Source organism: Myiozetetes cayanensis, unplaced genomic scaffold, assembly GCF_022539395.1.
Source record: "Myiozetetes cayanensis isolate MyiCay16 unplaced genomic scaffold, myiCay2020 scf5-8, whole genome shotgun sequence".
NCBI lineage: Eukaryota > Metazoa > Chordata > Aves > Passeriformes > Tyrannidae > Myiozetetes > Myiozetetes cayanensis.
Genome location: NW_026087742.1, coordinates 98,928,075 through 98,943,548, shown reverse-complemented (window position 1 = coordinate 98,943,548; position 15,474 = coordinate 98,928,075). Strand labels below are relative to the sequence as shown.

The following is a 15,474-nucleotide window of genomic DNA, read 5'->3' as shown; positions in this document are numbered from 1 at the left end:
AATGTCACATTAAAAAAAAAGAAAAAAAAAGATTGTAGGGTTGCTTATTCATCACAGTTTGAAAGCCAAGACAACAAAAAATGGCTCTTTAACTAAACCTGTACAAGAAGTGTCATTTATTTTAGTCAACTGTTGCTAGCTTACTGCAAACTCTTGCATATCTTGACTTGGTACAATGAGGCAATTTAAATTGCGAGTGCCAGTGGCTACATTTTTCAGAACGCTACAGAGAAAACCTGGAGAAAAAATTAAAGTGTCATCAAGAATATCCTTAGGGTGACATCTTTTATCCATTTTTGAGGCAGTATCCTCAGGCTAGGCCAACATGCTTCAGGCAATGACAGGGAACATGCACAGTGTGGGAATAAAAGAGAAGGAAGAAGGAAAATTCGTGGGCTAACTCTTACCTACACAGTCATAATGGCCACTGATGTATTTCAGCTCATAACCAAGCTGGCACTTGCAGTAGTAGCTTCCAAAGGTGTTGACACATCTGCGGTTGTAAGAGCAGAGAGCTTTGCCAGTGGAGCATTCGTCAATGTCTAGAGCAGAAGGGATGCTGGTCAGATCCATGAGAAGGTAAAATGGGAAAGCAAGAACTAATTGGGATTTGCGTGGGAATGGTTTGTTCTTGGCTATCACATGTTGTTTAATACATAACTCCTGTAATTTCATGCTTGGTGGTGGCTTTTGTCTTTTGCATGTGTTCTTCTGAATGAAACAGCAAAATGTGAACTAAGTTCATGGAAGATTTTGAGACCTGACATGATAAAATTTAGGGTAACTGGCAGTGTGGATTCTCCTGCACTGGGGACAATGATTTGCCCTAAGGTCTTGGAGCAGGCTCAGGAGGAAGTACACAAATTCCTTTATTTCCCAAAGAATGGAAATGTCAGAGAACAGTTTAAGAGAAAGTTCCAGGAACAGGAAATTGAGAGCAGCAGCAGCAGCTCTTCTACTGAACCTCTGCACCTCCCCTTGCTGGGCTAAGGCAAGACGTAACAGTTTCCAGACTGTGAGTGGTCTGTCCAGGAAGGCAGATGACAGGGACAATGAAGAAGGAAGCCTGTTATGGGAGGAGCCTAAGAACATGATAGTCAAAAACCATTGTAATTTAATGCTACTAATTTAAATTTGTTTTGTTGCAACATCAAATTTAAAATACTGACAGTTATGGTATTTGTCATTCCCTATCACATTTTAGCACATAGTAGTGACTTTGAATGTAATTCATCTTGCCACACTGCTGCCCTTTATGGCTTAGAACTGCTGTGATGCACTGCTGGACACCACGGTCAGTCATTTTATAATTTCTACCATTTGTTTCCATGCTTAGGTGATCAAAGGGAGGTGGACAACAATAGAAAAATATTTAAACAAACCTGTGCAGCTTTCTGAAGACAAAACATTGTATTTAATGGCCTCATAGCAATAAGGAGAAACTGAATCTGTTGATGACTCTAAATCATGTCAAAACATTTAATTAATTATCGCAGATGAGACTTCTCAGAAGAATTACATGGCCAATAGTACAAGAACAGTTATTAAAAAAAAACCACACAACTTTACATCACACTGTGATTAACAAGAAGAATTATTCAATACAGCAAAGAGGATTAACTACTTCCTGACCTTTCCCCAGAATCTTTTGGTTTCAGGGATCCTACAGAAAAGAGAGTGAGCTCTCCAACCATACCAATGCATGTCCTTCCATTTGGTCCCAGCTGAAGGCCACCTGATGGACAGAGACACTGCACCTCCCCTTTGACTTCTTCACATCCGTATTGGCAATTCACCATGGCGCATGTCCTAGAACCTGAAAACAGCATTTAAAATTACAAAAGGAGCAAAATTCTAGGCTGGGATCACACACTTAAGTTAGATCTGGGTAAACACAGAAATTCTCCAGGACAACAAAATTCCATTCATTATAAATAAAGTTGTCTATACATTAGCTTATTAAAAATTCTGGAGTCCATGGGATAGATCTTACACTTGGATCTACTTTGTTCTTTCCCTATCAGCCCTTATTCCTCTCTTTTTTGCTGATCCCAGTTCTGAGACTTTTTAATATCACCCTTTAGACTCAGAGAGAGAAATGGAAGGAAGAAATATCCATTTCTCAGGGATCTCAAGGCCCTGCAGCTGCTATCTGCCAGTAATACACACCATGGTTAGTAATGCAGTGGCATGAACCTGAGCTGTGATGTATAGATGGGAAATCCTCCAGAAGCTCTGGCCTCTGGGCACCTTTTGTGGCAATTTCAGTCTCCCTGCCATAAGTGAGAGAGAGTAGGAGCTCTGGATTTCAGACCTATTCTGCAGCTGCAGACCCTGCACTCCTGTAAGTATTTGCCAAGGCTGGGTACTTTTACAATTATTCTGACTGACTTGCCAGATGGGCACCCTGTCTGGTGAATGGTTTTCTCCAAGATTTGGAGATCAAAGACTTTCTGAATTTATTGTTTTCTCTCATATTCATGTGAAAGACTGTGCTGTACCCCATACAGCCAGGTCCTTTGGTTTAGAATAGAGTTAAACAGATTGTTCCACTGCTCAGAAGAACTGTCTTCCTTGTCCAGCTGATGGATCTGCTCCAGTCCAGTGAACTCTATAAAGGCCTGTCACCATGTTACCTGGGTTTTGTGAAATTCAAAGCCAAAATACCTGTATGGAACTGCTCAGGTGAAGGAAAAAAAGGTAGTTTCTACAAACAAAACTCTGTGATTGAAAAACAAGATGCTTCCTCAGGGCTGAAAATCAGGTTGGCTAAAAAAGTAGAATGCTTTCCATTTCATGGTGGCTTAAAGACAAAGAAGATAGGTAGAAATATCTATTTTCCCCAAAATTTAGATAAGTCTCAGCTCAATGAACAAATGTTTGCAAGAAGCTGGCAGCAGCTATGAGAGGAATATCAACACAGATAAAATAAATCAGTCATGGAGACACAGAAAGATAAAGCAAAGAATAATGGCATGTAAAAAGTAGCCTGTATTGGTGCTTTGCTTGGATAGATTCATTTACCCTTATTCAGCAGGTGAACTGGCAGGACTATGCACCAAGATTGTACTAGCTGTCCTTCATCTGAAGTAGAACTATCAATGATTTTTAATTCTAGCAGGATTAAAACTCATCTGAACACCCAAATACAAGTATGATCTAGTTTACTTTATCCAGAAACTACCAAATAGAAAAGTCTCTTTCAGCTGCAGCAGTACCAGAGAGCTGGGGTAAAACCCCTCTCCTGAATAAGCTAAATCTGTTCATCGCAAGAAGGAAATCTGCTGGGATTAAATGTGATTAGATGATTTTGCTGTGCCTGTTCCATGAGCTCTATTACTTACTTGCACATGTGCCATCTGGCAGAAGCATGTACCCGTTGAGACAATAGCACTTGTAGCTGCCATGTGTATTCATACATCTGTGCTCACAAGGACGTGGCTTCAGTCCACATTCATTCAGATCTGCAGAAGTCATTGGAATTAAGTGAGTGCTGGGTTTTCTATACATATATTCATACATATAGGTGGATAATATTGCCTAATGCATTGGGTTCCCCAGAGTAAAATCGTTTGGATGGAAAATGAGCCCGCCCCTTGCAAAATGAGAGTTTAGCAGACCATCTGGCTGAAAGACTGCTAGTAAAACCAACATACATGGACTTACACACTTGAAAAACTAAAGCAAACTCTGGCCACATCTGGCAGCTTGTTAGGAAGAAGTGGAGTGGTGGAGAGAGAATTTAGTTACTCTCTTTTTGTGAGTTATTTGTCTGGATTTCCCTGATTCTAGTTGGAGATTTTAGCCCTCCAGCTGACCTCTATAGTAGAAAGGCAAAAATGAGACTGAGAACCGCAAATGAGTTTAAGTGAAACAAAGACTTTTACTTTTGTTTTTCTGAGCTACACATTGGTACCAAGGTTATCAGTAGTAGAAATTAAATACAATATATGATAAGAATTATGTGACTTTAAAAATAAAAGGCCCAATCTCAAAAATCTTAAAATCCTGAGAATAAAAGCATCCTAAATCTTTCTCAAAATCCAGGATGTAAAGGCTTTGCAGAAACTAACTCAATTTCAAATTTCCAATAGCTGTTCTTCACAGGGAGAAAATGAGAATTCTAAAAAAGTTTAATTTCTTTGGTATAGGGTGAGCAGTATTCACAATGATATTTGGCCTATGACAAGGGGACAAAAATCTCTGTTTGTGACTTCTGTGAACTGACATCTCTACCTCTTCTAATGATGAGTAAACAGACGGAATGCATTAACAGAATGCACCAGCATATGCAGCCCTTTCAAGTGCTTAACAGAACATACGACCATAATTATACATTCAGTAAAGATGCAGCTCTCCAGGCAAGGACTGAGTTTGTGTAGCTCCATTTCTAATGGGAGAAGCATCTGTTCTCATGCCTATGTACCCTGCAGACCACAGGGTCAACCATTCAAAGCAAAAACTTTGTGGAAGTGCAGATGTGTTTGTTACAGCTCAGTCCAGGGAAGAAAGAGATTTTCTATTTCTAAAAGGCATTCTATTATTTAAATGTAGAGTGTGTTTGAAAAAGTACAACCTATCTGCTAGCAAATCACACTGGATTTTTGTGTTACTGTGGCTCCACTAAATAACCAAGACCCTTTTAACAAAGTAATTAGGGAGCAAACTGGAGAACAAAAGTTATTCCACTTAGACCATACATTTTCAAAAGTGCTTATCTGCACCTATCTCTGATAGCATAACAATGCACTGATAGCATACACAGCTCTAAAAAAGAACCTATGGAGATAAAGCTAATTTGGCTCAGACTCGGTGGCAGACTAATACAGTCCCCTTATCTCTGTTATTTTAGTTAGCTCATGTTGAGCTTGCTCAGCAGGGCATTCTGTGTAAGGACAGACCAAAGCAACATCTCCAGTAAATTAAAAGTAGATATGACCATTCCTGGCTGCTGGAACATGACCACCTATGTGGCTATACTGTTGAAACAGCTCTTGGACACTTCTGGGCTGTGCCAGCCATCACTTTACTGAAAAAATCCTGGCTGCGTTTCAGAAGGCAGAAGAGCCCAGGGACTAAGAGGCGATTTGCACATGTGGGCCTGTGTGGTGCTGCCACCGTGCCTCAGACTCTGAACCTATTGCAAGTGGCACCAAACAGGATCTGATTGCCTACAGAGGGCATTTCAAATGCAGATGGAGTCACTGCACAGAGAACATCTAAAAACTGTTGCTTTCTGGTAACATTTCAGCTGCCAAAAATTTTTGAAGTTAAACTTCTGGGTTTAAAGGTGGAAGTTGTAAGTAATGCCTACATATCTGTTACATATAACCACAGCTGCTGTTTCCCTTTCCTCTCTAGTGGTACTGAGGAATTAAGTTCTTTCCCTGTGAAAAACATCAAAAGTGCAAAAGATGGAGTTTTCTAAACTACTTAACAATGTAGCTTTATGGTATATTTTTTGAAAGATACTATGTAACAAATGGGTTGTTTTGACTATTAAAAAAACGGCTTTTTAGCACATCAATGCAAAATTTTCTAGCAAAGGCTGCAGGAGCTTGGTAAGGTAGCAAGGACAGACCGGTCCCTTTGTGTTGTCTTTATGTCATGCTTCCATCATAGCACCTGCAGTTCACTCATCTGTGCTGCAGTAGGATGGACCTACTCCTTTCGTCTGATCCATCACAAGGGTCTCATATATTGGAACAGGAAAAAAATAATTGAGTTCTTACCAATGTGTTAGCTGAAATATTTCTATGTTGAATTGCAAGTTTATGGAGGGAAAGTGGTGCATTTAAAGTTTCTGAAAATGCAATTATAAAGACTCCCAATTCTGGTTCTCAGAAATACCATTCAGCATTTGCAAACAGCCCAGGCAGCTTGATAAATTACATGTCTAGCATATAATTGCATGTCTTTCTGATTAGAAAGTTAGTTAGAAAAGAAACATGGATTGCTAGTTGAGAAAATAACATGGGTTCTGGAATTGACTGCCATCTCTTCTGATGATTTCCTATATAATCTTTCTATGCCTTAATCCTCTGACTATAAACATGACAGTTTGCCCTTGTCATCAGCCCATAGGACATACACAATATAGGTTCAAACTTCAGTTTGCTGAAGGAGACTTAAGGCTCTTACATCTCCAGCATCCCAGGCAAGCTCTAAGTTCTTAAGTTCTACATAAACATGAAAATCTCCTGGTTTACTATTTTGAAAGATGACACAAACCATAGTATAAGATAAGAAGACAGAAAGTTAACAATCTGCTTTCTGGAGCATGTGCACTAACCTTGATTACAGGTTTTCCCTGTAAATCCAGGAAAACATTTGCATTTGTTTGGTCCCATGCACTCGCCATACTTGCAACCGTGTCCACAGGTAGCTGGTGGAGTCAGGCAGAGAAAGGAGAGAGAAAAAGTTAGAAATATTCTATTTGAAAACTTTTGCCCTGCTTAGTTGCCTAAAAACCTTTTACATAAGTTCAGTATCCTCCATACCTCTCCCTCTGTTTTTTAGCAGTTTTGTAAAGACCTGGAAAAGTAGGGATTACTTTTAGGTCTCACCCTCATATTTTTTCTTCCATGCTTACAACTCACATTTAGTAATTTTGTACTCTTGCATTTTTCCTGTTTTTAAGAAGCCTATGTGAGAAGCAGCTGGTCAGCAGCTTGACTTGCTAGGCTTGTCATCTGAGTAGGAAAGCAGCAACAGACTCTCTTGCAGCCAAAGGAGACACCTTATCCTACAGCAGTTTTACAGTCTTGGACATTCTCAGTTACAGCTGAGGAACATGTATATTCCATGGTGGAACATCCAGAGCACATCTGTCATGAGGCAACTGTCCTTACTACACATCCCAATAAGTATAATTGCATCTGGTTTGCAATAATTTGAGAGGACTATGCTTAACCTGGATGAATTAAAAAGTAAAATTTTCTAACTCTCAGTCCTCTAGATCATCAATCAGAAACTAAACTGACTATTATAAGGCTTAGAGGGCTCTTAAAGTTAATATGATTGTCAACATGGGGGTTATTCAAGAAGAGCATTTAAATAATTTAAATGCATTTAAATATTTAAATAATTAAATGCATTTAAATCAGGACTAGCTCTGTAAAAACAATGAAGAAGTAAGCACCAGAATGCACATCTCGATACCTTTTGTAATTAAGCTGATCTGCAAACTGTAGGAAAGTCACAGTGTTAATTACTATATAGCGAAATGAATAATTAAAATTCATACTTCTGAATTCAAGTATCTTCCCTACCTTTACAGAAGCATTCAGATGTACTGATCCACTAACTCTACAGACTGAGGCATTTTTCAGCACTAGTTCTATCCCTGAAGGCAACGTGGCACACTGCAAGACCAGCTTGTTCCCCTGGGATCCCATGCATCCTTGCTTGGCATGGTCTCCCATGGGATGGACACATTCCTCAGCTGCAACTGAGGAGATCCAAGACTGGAAAAGACCAGCTTGCAGTGCTAACACTGAAGCAGAGAACACTGCATCTGGATTTACAATACAGAATTACATTATAGGTGGCTTAAAGTAATTTGTCAGAGAAGAGTCTTCAAAGTTTATGAAAACCTATTGCTTTAAAACAAGACAGCCTACTCCACTGGCTGATCAGAGCTGTATTTGTCACTTGTCCCTCAATTTATTCATTTGCATCAAAACTAAGGTGTTATTAAGCCATGCAGAGATATGAAAATAATCCTTTTTTCTTTTTTAAAATGACATTATATATATAAAGCAGAGACATTTTATGATTTTCAGCAATGAATAACCCTAAGCCTCTATACAAATTCACCACATACAAAATGCCAAACCCTCTGGGACAACAGGTGCAATGTCTGAAAAAGATTTCTAAAACATGTATTTTATGATTTTGTTGTATTTTGCCCAAGTACAGTTGAAAAGAAAGATTCCACATTGCCTTCTCCTTGGGATCTGTAGACTTTTTACAAATTAGAAATGTCTTAAGAGCCATTGTCTCTTCACTGAGCCAGGATGCTGACCATCCACAGACCAGGATGCTGACTGGCTACCCCAGCCTAAGTCAGGTGCACCTATTGCTTGAGTTTTATTTATATTTTCAGAAAGTTAAAACCTCCTGGTTCTCAGAGGCTGTGTACTCTGAAGATAAAGGATACCAACTGATAGAAAACTATTTTAGGGTCCTTATGTAGCATTGGAAACCACTGTGATTTTGGTGCATGCTCAACGGCTGTGACAGTACCAAGTACGCAGCCACGGAGAGGAAAAAGCATAAAATTGATGTTACCTTCACAGTGGCCCTTGTTCTTTTTCCAGCCATAACAGCAATCCAACCTGGAACCATAGCGACACACCCCAGGCTGGCTCACAGCCACCAGCTGCCCACCAGCTCTCAAGCTGTGTAAGGAAGGACAAACACCAGCTTCATCAGCCAAATGCACTTTAGTTCATTCCTCTGCATACTCCATTGCCCATTTCCCTTATGTTTTATCCCCTGTCAGGCATTTTCAATTCATGAAAACTAAGGCAGTGTTCCTAGACAGGAATGCAAAGTCCCATTTGATTGGAGAAACAGGGGAGATGGGAATGATTCACCTGCAATAAATTAACTGTGCAACATAAACCCTTTCTAATAAGAAACATGGCAAAGGCAAAAAATACAGGCAGGTCTCCTGCTAGAATGAGTCATTTTTAATATCACTGAAGTCAATGGGGCTGCCTCAGTTTGTGCCACGTGAACAACCTGGATCCAATATACAATGCCACACCTGACCGCAATTTTGCATTGGATGATGAAATACTGATTCTACAGAAATGCATGTCCTGAAGATCAGGCAGCCCCATAGAGGATAGTGACTTTCAGGCTCATAGTCACTGCATACATGCAAATTGATTGCATAAGTGCAGTCTTGAGCATTCTGGTTGCACGAAACTGCCTGACCATAGTGTTAATTTCACCTACCAATAAACCCAGGGGGTTCAAAGTCACTGCAGATTAACAACTGCAAGAGTTGGAAAACCTGCCATGTTAGCTGCCAAAATTATAAATCTGATGCAATTCCACAACTGTGTAAATCTTCTGGACCTACTCTGTGCTGCAACTAGTACTGTGGCTTTAGTTGCCTTCTCCCTCTGTTTGCTGTTATTAAGTTCTTCAATACCACATGCCTGTCTCCTTCATAAAATTATTTTCTTTATCCAAAATCCTCTGTCCCCACTGCTTTTTCCAATCCATAATTTAAAATGTGCATTCTTCAAAAAGTCCAAAGTGTTGGTTTTGACACAGAGTACACCTTATTGGTGGTAGCTTCATAGTAAGTGATTTGAGGTACTGAGGGGGCAATACACAACAAAAAGTAATCAGGCATGGAATTTTGTATTTTTTAGTCTGAGGTACAGTAAAGACATTGCTTTATCACATTACAGCAGCGCTTTGCACTTCTCCTGTGGTTACCTATAAGGGTTGCACTTAGAACAGTTACTGTAAACATCACTGAGGTAAACTAATAAAACAGCTATATGCATACACTTCAAAGATACAATATGTTACACCAGCGTTTTCTTTAGTAGCGGAACCACTGGAAAGAGAAGGGAGCTCAGAGGAAATGCATAAGCTCATGTACTGGAGATACTCTGAATGAAGAGATGGTCTTCATATCACTGGGCAAGTAAAAAAGCCTCAGTGTTGGACTGAGTTGTTCTGAAGTCACCCAACCTTTGCCATCAACCCAGTGATGTAGTTTACAGGAGTACATGTACCTCATCTTCAGGCAGGTGAAAAAGTGTATTGAACAGCTATAACTCCTCTGTGTGCATCTGTGAGAAATCAACACCCTGCCTCTGCATCTATAGACAATAAAATAACTTTTTTCCATTTTGTTCATCCAAATGCTGCTGGCTTAAATCACTTGCAAGTATACAAGTTAAAGAGCATATGTTATGTTTGCAGGCTAGAAAGTGCCCTTGAATTTACCTGGATAGTAAATGTACATTCCACTTCCATCTCAGAAAATCCCCTTAAATGCATCTGGATAGTGCTATGACTCCGCTGAAAGGTTAAAATGCCTAAAGCTTGGAGGAAGAAGGATCTCATTCCTTTCCAAAAGGTGCTCATTTTCACAGGAAAAAATTCATTCAGTAACATTTTATTTATTAATTCACTTCAAAATCAAATGACAGTGTCTTTACCAAATATGCAATATATCTCAAGATTTCATTACAAACTTCTCTTAAAACTGGAAGCGTTTCCTAAAACTGCAGATGAAATTAACATAACTGTACTCTATAGATACTGCCCTGGAAAAGGTCTTTCTCGTGTTCTGATTTCCACACTAAGCACCAAGTTAAAACTTACCTTTGGCAGCGGGGAAGATCAACTAGACTATTGAGAGCCCACCTGGATCCCAAAATCTGGGAGGAAAACCAGTTTTGCCAGCTTGGGCCCTCTGACCCATGAAGACTCAATATCCACCAGCTCTGCCATTGCTGTCAGGAGTTCAGCATTTTGTGCAAAAGAAATAAATTTAGAAAGAGGAGATCCTTTCAGGCAGGCAGATCCTTTCTGGGAGAAAGGATCCAGAACCTTTCTGGATATTGTGGGAGAAGTAATGCAGACTGGAAGCAGTATGATACTCCTGTAGGATTTCAGAGGCCTGAGTGTGATGGCTGGGCTTGCCACTGTCTGCTCAGTGTGCAAAACATTCCTGGCCTTGAAGAACCTGCAGCCCAAATGCACAACTCAGGAAGAAGGGCAAGAGAAGGTAGACTGTGCAAGTCAGTGGCAAGAGTGGTCTCCGAATTTCTAGCAAAGAACTCTGTCCTCTGAGAGTCTGTAGCTTACAGCACTGGTGCTAAAGGTAACAAGTGGCATACTTAGCTGTCCAGAGTGCCTAGGCAGGAGAGATTTTGTATGGCTCTGTTACTGCTGACATCAGTAGGGTGGTATTTAGCAAAGAACAGTGAAGATGAATAGCAACTACTGCAGCCCAAGGCCTCCTTAGTTGAGGTGACAGAAAGAAAGAGCTGCCTGCATTAGTTATCACAAGATTGCTGTGAGCCACTAGCACCATCATAAATTAAGTGGGACCTTCAGGTGTTCCAGTTAAAATTCTAGGAGAGGTTTACTGCTACTGGACCAGGCTGTATTGTTGTGGTTTAGCAATGGTACTCCCCAGTTCAGTGCCCCCTCCGAGACTCTCCAAACCTGTTTTCTCCTCCTGCTTCCCACTGCAGTGGGATGGAATTGAGAATTGGAGGCACAAAAGGTAAAGATCTCAGGCTGAGACAAGAACTATTTACTGGAAACAGCAATGAGATAAGAAAAAAAAAAGTAACAACAACAATACTAATGACAGAGGGTATAAGAAAAGAAGCTATGCACATGAAAACCACCTCCAACATGAGATGGCTCCTTGTGCAATGTTTTCTTGACTGGAAGGAACCCCTCCTCTCTGGAAGACAGTCCCCTTCCTACACCCCCAGCAATGATGTGAGGTGGTATAGAATAACATCCATGTCCTGGTCTTGCCCCCTCCTGGTTACTAGCAAATATTAACCCTGTCCTTGCTGGAATCAGGATGATTGTGTACAGTTCTTAACATCCATGGTGAAGAAATTTGAATTATGTATGGTGTATTTGATAATAAAAGCTATGAAGAATTACCTGTTTACAGAGGATGATAAGAACTTGTATTCAGTTGAACAAACCAAAAGCTGAGAGAGGAATCTAATTGCTTCCTACTGCATGCCAGGCATCTCCAAACAAGACAGAGAAGAGCTCATTAAGATAAAGACCAGTTATAACCATTTACTATTATGCTACCATCCTTTAATACTCTGAGGGGAAAACATGAACATGAACGTCACAAGAAAGGTGAGAGTCCTGAAGAGCTTTGAAGAACCAGGAGAAAAACTGCACCCTAAATTTAAGATACGTGGCCTCTTTCACAGACTGAGTAAGACCTAACCTTGCTTGTAAGGACACAAACATAGGTATGAATGAAGTTGTTCCTCTTTGAAGTAATATGAAGATTATAAATCCTATCCCCCCAAAAAATCAGACCAATTCAGAGCAAAACCTCTAGATACCGGCCAGGATCAAGTAAGTATGTAACTTAATTCCTACAGTGGTGTGAGGAGTAGACCTTTCAGCAGAGCAAAGTTGATTTATAGGGTAGGACTGATATCACTGATACCCCCAATAGCTTAAATACATACTCAATTGCAAAGAAAAATATTAAAAGTGCAATAAAGGGTGAAAATGGGGGAGTAAAGCACACCTAAATATTGGGACTTACTTGTCCAACAGAATCTTCCTTCTACTCCTACCCCTCTTTATTGTGGTTTCATTCCATAAAATAAAGGAATAGTTTTACATTGCATAATTTTCTCAAAATTAGTTTATGGTCAAATCCAAGCTACTAAAAAGGTCTGGATACCAATGAGCAGTCAAAATTTCAAATCTAATTACTGGGCTGTTAAATGTGCTGGACCACAAACTTCATTACCAGCCGTTTAACCCATAACAGCTAAAATAAAAAGAAGTAAAAACCTCAACAGTGAACAAAAGATACTTGTCATGTTCTCCTGATCAGTGATCATTTACAGTGTAAGGCCTGCCTGAACTGAGTGATGTGACAGTAGCAGTTGCAGAGGATAAGCAAGCAAATCTGCAAAAGCCTCATTTAATCAGGTAGACAGATAACAAAGTTAGTTTGAGTTAATATAGTCCTGTTAATATTGCCTTTTACTAAAGTTTTATCTGGGAAGGAGCATTTATGAGTTTTTATTTATTTATTTATTTATTTACCAGCTGCTGAATAGATTAATGCACTGTTTCCATAAGACCTCTACAGAACACTTTTGGTTAGCTCTTGTGCACACAGTAGCTGCCTGCATTATTAGCAGCTTCCAGTTAACTTAAAGGCAGGATGTGATCCCTTTCTTTAATGTTACTCTAAAAATATTTCTGGGCATTGTTGCTAGCAAAAACTAGCACCAAACCTAAAATTTTGATCAACTGTTATATTCAGAAGGACAAAAAGATGGCATTTCATAAATTAGCAATTTGAAAGAAATGCCTTAAAACTCTTAGTGTGTGCAATACAGAGGTAATATTTGAACGCTGTGCAAAATGAAGGCATGAGGTGTTTTCTCTGTGTTGCTTGTTTGGTTGGGTTTTTGGAGTTTTGTTGGTTTGTCTGTTTTCACAAAAGTTTATTTGAAGAGTGACGTCCTTCTAGGAAAAAAAGTTCACCTATATTCATATTAAATAAAATGAATAGTGTGTCACCTAATATCTTTTAATAACTGTGTCTTAGATAACCCTTCAGTCAGTTTCAGGCACTCAACATGACAACAGTCTTGCTTCACTGCGAGTCCCTCCAGAAAGAATAAATGCAGTTTAGATTTGGCTTGCAGAATTTTCTTCTTTAAGGATTCATGTGCCCACCAAACTCATTAAAACAAGTGCTTAGAGCAAAGAAATTAAATGTCCAGGTATGAAAGCTACACTTCTGAGAGACATAAATAATCATAATTAAATCAGGCTTTCAAAACTGAATCTGATTTTTACTATTTCCTGTTCCTTCTTCATAACCATTCAGGGGCAGATAGGATACTCTTAAATTAGGATCCATGTCATCCAAAACTTCCATCAATATGTTTGAAAATCTTTTTTTTTTCTACTTTCTTCCAATGGAAATGGCAGAGTGACATTCTTGGTAGAATAGTGAGATACCATCACCACCCAACACCAACTTGGACAGGGCAGGCTATAGAGCAATAAGTCATAGGCAGGTTGTACATTTCCCATAGGTTTCTTGACTTAATGTGAAATAATATAATTTTTATCAAACATATCACTCTTGGCTTTAGTTAACTCCAGACCATACTTTCTTCTAGAAAGAGATAACATCCTTATTTTGCAGCTTTACATCTTTCTAAGTAATTGGAATGCAAATACACATCAGAAAGACTAACAAATGCAAGCATTTAAACAGAGCTCTGCTTTGAGAGCAAATGTGTTTTCTCTAAGATATACGAGCAGGTCTGGAGTTTACAAACTTCCAGTTACTGGGGAACTGACCACTCAACAGGCCCACATGTGCTGGAACAGCAGAGTGTCACTTGCTGATGACAAACGTTCCCATTCACAAATCTGATACTAAATAAATAAAGCACACAACATCTTGAAGGCTTCACCCGCAGTTGCTGTGAATTTCCCCTTTTCGAGCTACTCCCTTGCTGCAGCACTTGCTTCTGGAGAACTGGGAGGGGGAACACTGCAATGGCTTGATTAGGAGTAAATGGTTTTATTGATCCTCTCTCAAAATCTCATTCAGTTTCCAGAGCGTACCTGTCTCTGAAGAACCTAAAACCTTGTGAGGGTGGGATGATGGTAAAGTGCCTGTTTATCCAGGCAGACCAAGAACTGGAGCAGCTCACACCTTTCTATAGGTGGTGCAGCTGTTCCCACCGTTCGGACCGTCACTGACGCTGCCGTTTTTCCCAGGGCAGAAGAGCCCCAGCACTGGTGAGCCCCTCGGGGAAGGGGCGCACACGCCGCGGGAGCGCCCGAGCCGGGCGGGTTCAGCACCACGGCCCCGGGGACCGGCCGGGGGAGCCCAGCGGGCACGGGCGCGGGACGGACTTGTCAACACCCGCACTGCGGAGCAGGACCCAGCCCCAGCCTGGTCAGACCCCTGACCCCTCCGGCCCCCTCCCCGCCCGCCGTCCCCGCTCACCTGCCCGCGGCGGCCAGCCCGGCGGCGAGCAGGGCGGCGAGCAGGGCGCTCCCGGCCGCCGGCACCATCACCGGGGCGCGGGCGGCCCCCGGCGGTGTCTGTGTGTCCCTCGCTGGCAGGGCAGCAGCGCCGGAGCGCGGGCGGGCGGCGGGACGGGGCTCTATAACCGGGCGGGGCGGGGCGGACCCGCCTCCGGCTTCGCTCCCCCCGCATCCCTGGACGGGGCGGGCAGGGACCCCCGGCGGGGCCGGGCGCGGAGTCACGGCGGTGACCCCCTGGGATAGCCGTGCCGCTCCGGCCCGACACCAGCCGCTGCTGCAGGCTCACCCCGTTCCGCACCCTTGGCACCGTTGCGATGGGCTTCTGTCACCGGGAAACGGCATTTGCGTTGAAAGGTTTCCAGGCTTTGCCTTTCAGTCGCAGGACCATCCCTGACCAAACTTTGTTTCAGCCGCTAAGGAAAGTGCTTGGATATAAGGACAAAGTTCTTAACTAAAAGGGTGGCCAGGAATCGGAACAGTCTGTCCAGTGGAATCGCTGTCCCTGGAAGTCTTTGAAAACCTTTAGGTGTGGTGCCTGGGGACATGGTTTACTGGTGGATTTGGCAGTGTCAGGTTAAAGGTTGGAGTCAATGATCTTGGAGTCTTTTCCAGCCTAAACGATTCTACTATTCTAAGTTGTTATTTAAGCTGCGTATGCTCACTGGTGACATTCTTTCTTGATAG

The 15,474-nt window shown here is 41.3% G+C and overlaps 1 protein-coding gene across 1 annotated transcript in view; it reads right to left on the bottom strand.

The window, feature by feature from the left end:
* Positions 1–14,844, bottom strand: part of EGFL6 (EGF like domain multiple 6) — a 34,506-nt gene extending 19,662 nt beyond the window's left edge. Inside the window, exons 1-6 of the mRNA XM_050331918.1 lie at positions 14,750–14,844; positions 8,293–8,402; positions 6,293–6,385; positions 3,345–3,464; positions 1,697–1,816; positions 408–542 (exon numbers count right to left, since the gene is read on the bottom strand). Coding sequence (XP_050187875.1) covers positions 408–542; positions 1,697–1,816; positions 3,345–3,464; positions 6,293–6,385; positions 8,293–8,402; positions 14,750–14,817 — 646 coding nt within the window. The 5' untranslated portion in view covers positions 14,818–14,844. The remainder of the gene's footprint in view (positions 1–407; positions 543–1,696; positions 1,817–3,344; positions 3,465–6,292; positions 6,386–8,292; positions 8,403–14,749) is intronic.
* Positions 14,845–15,474: the final 630 nt, after the last annotated feature.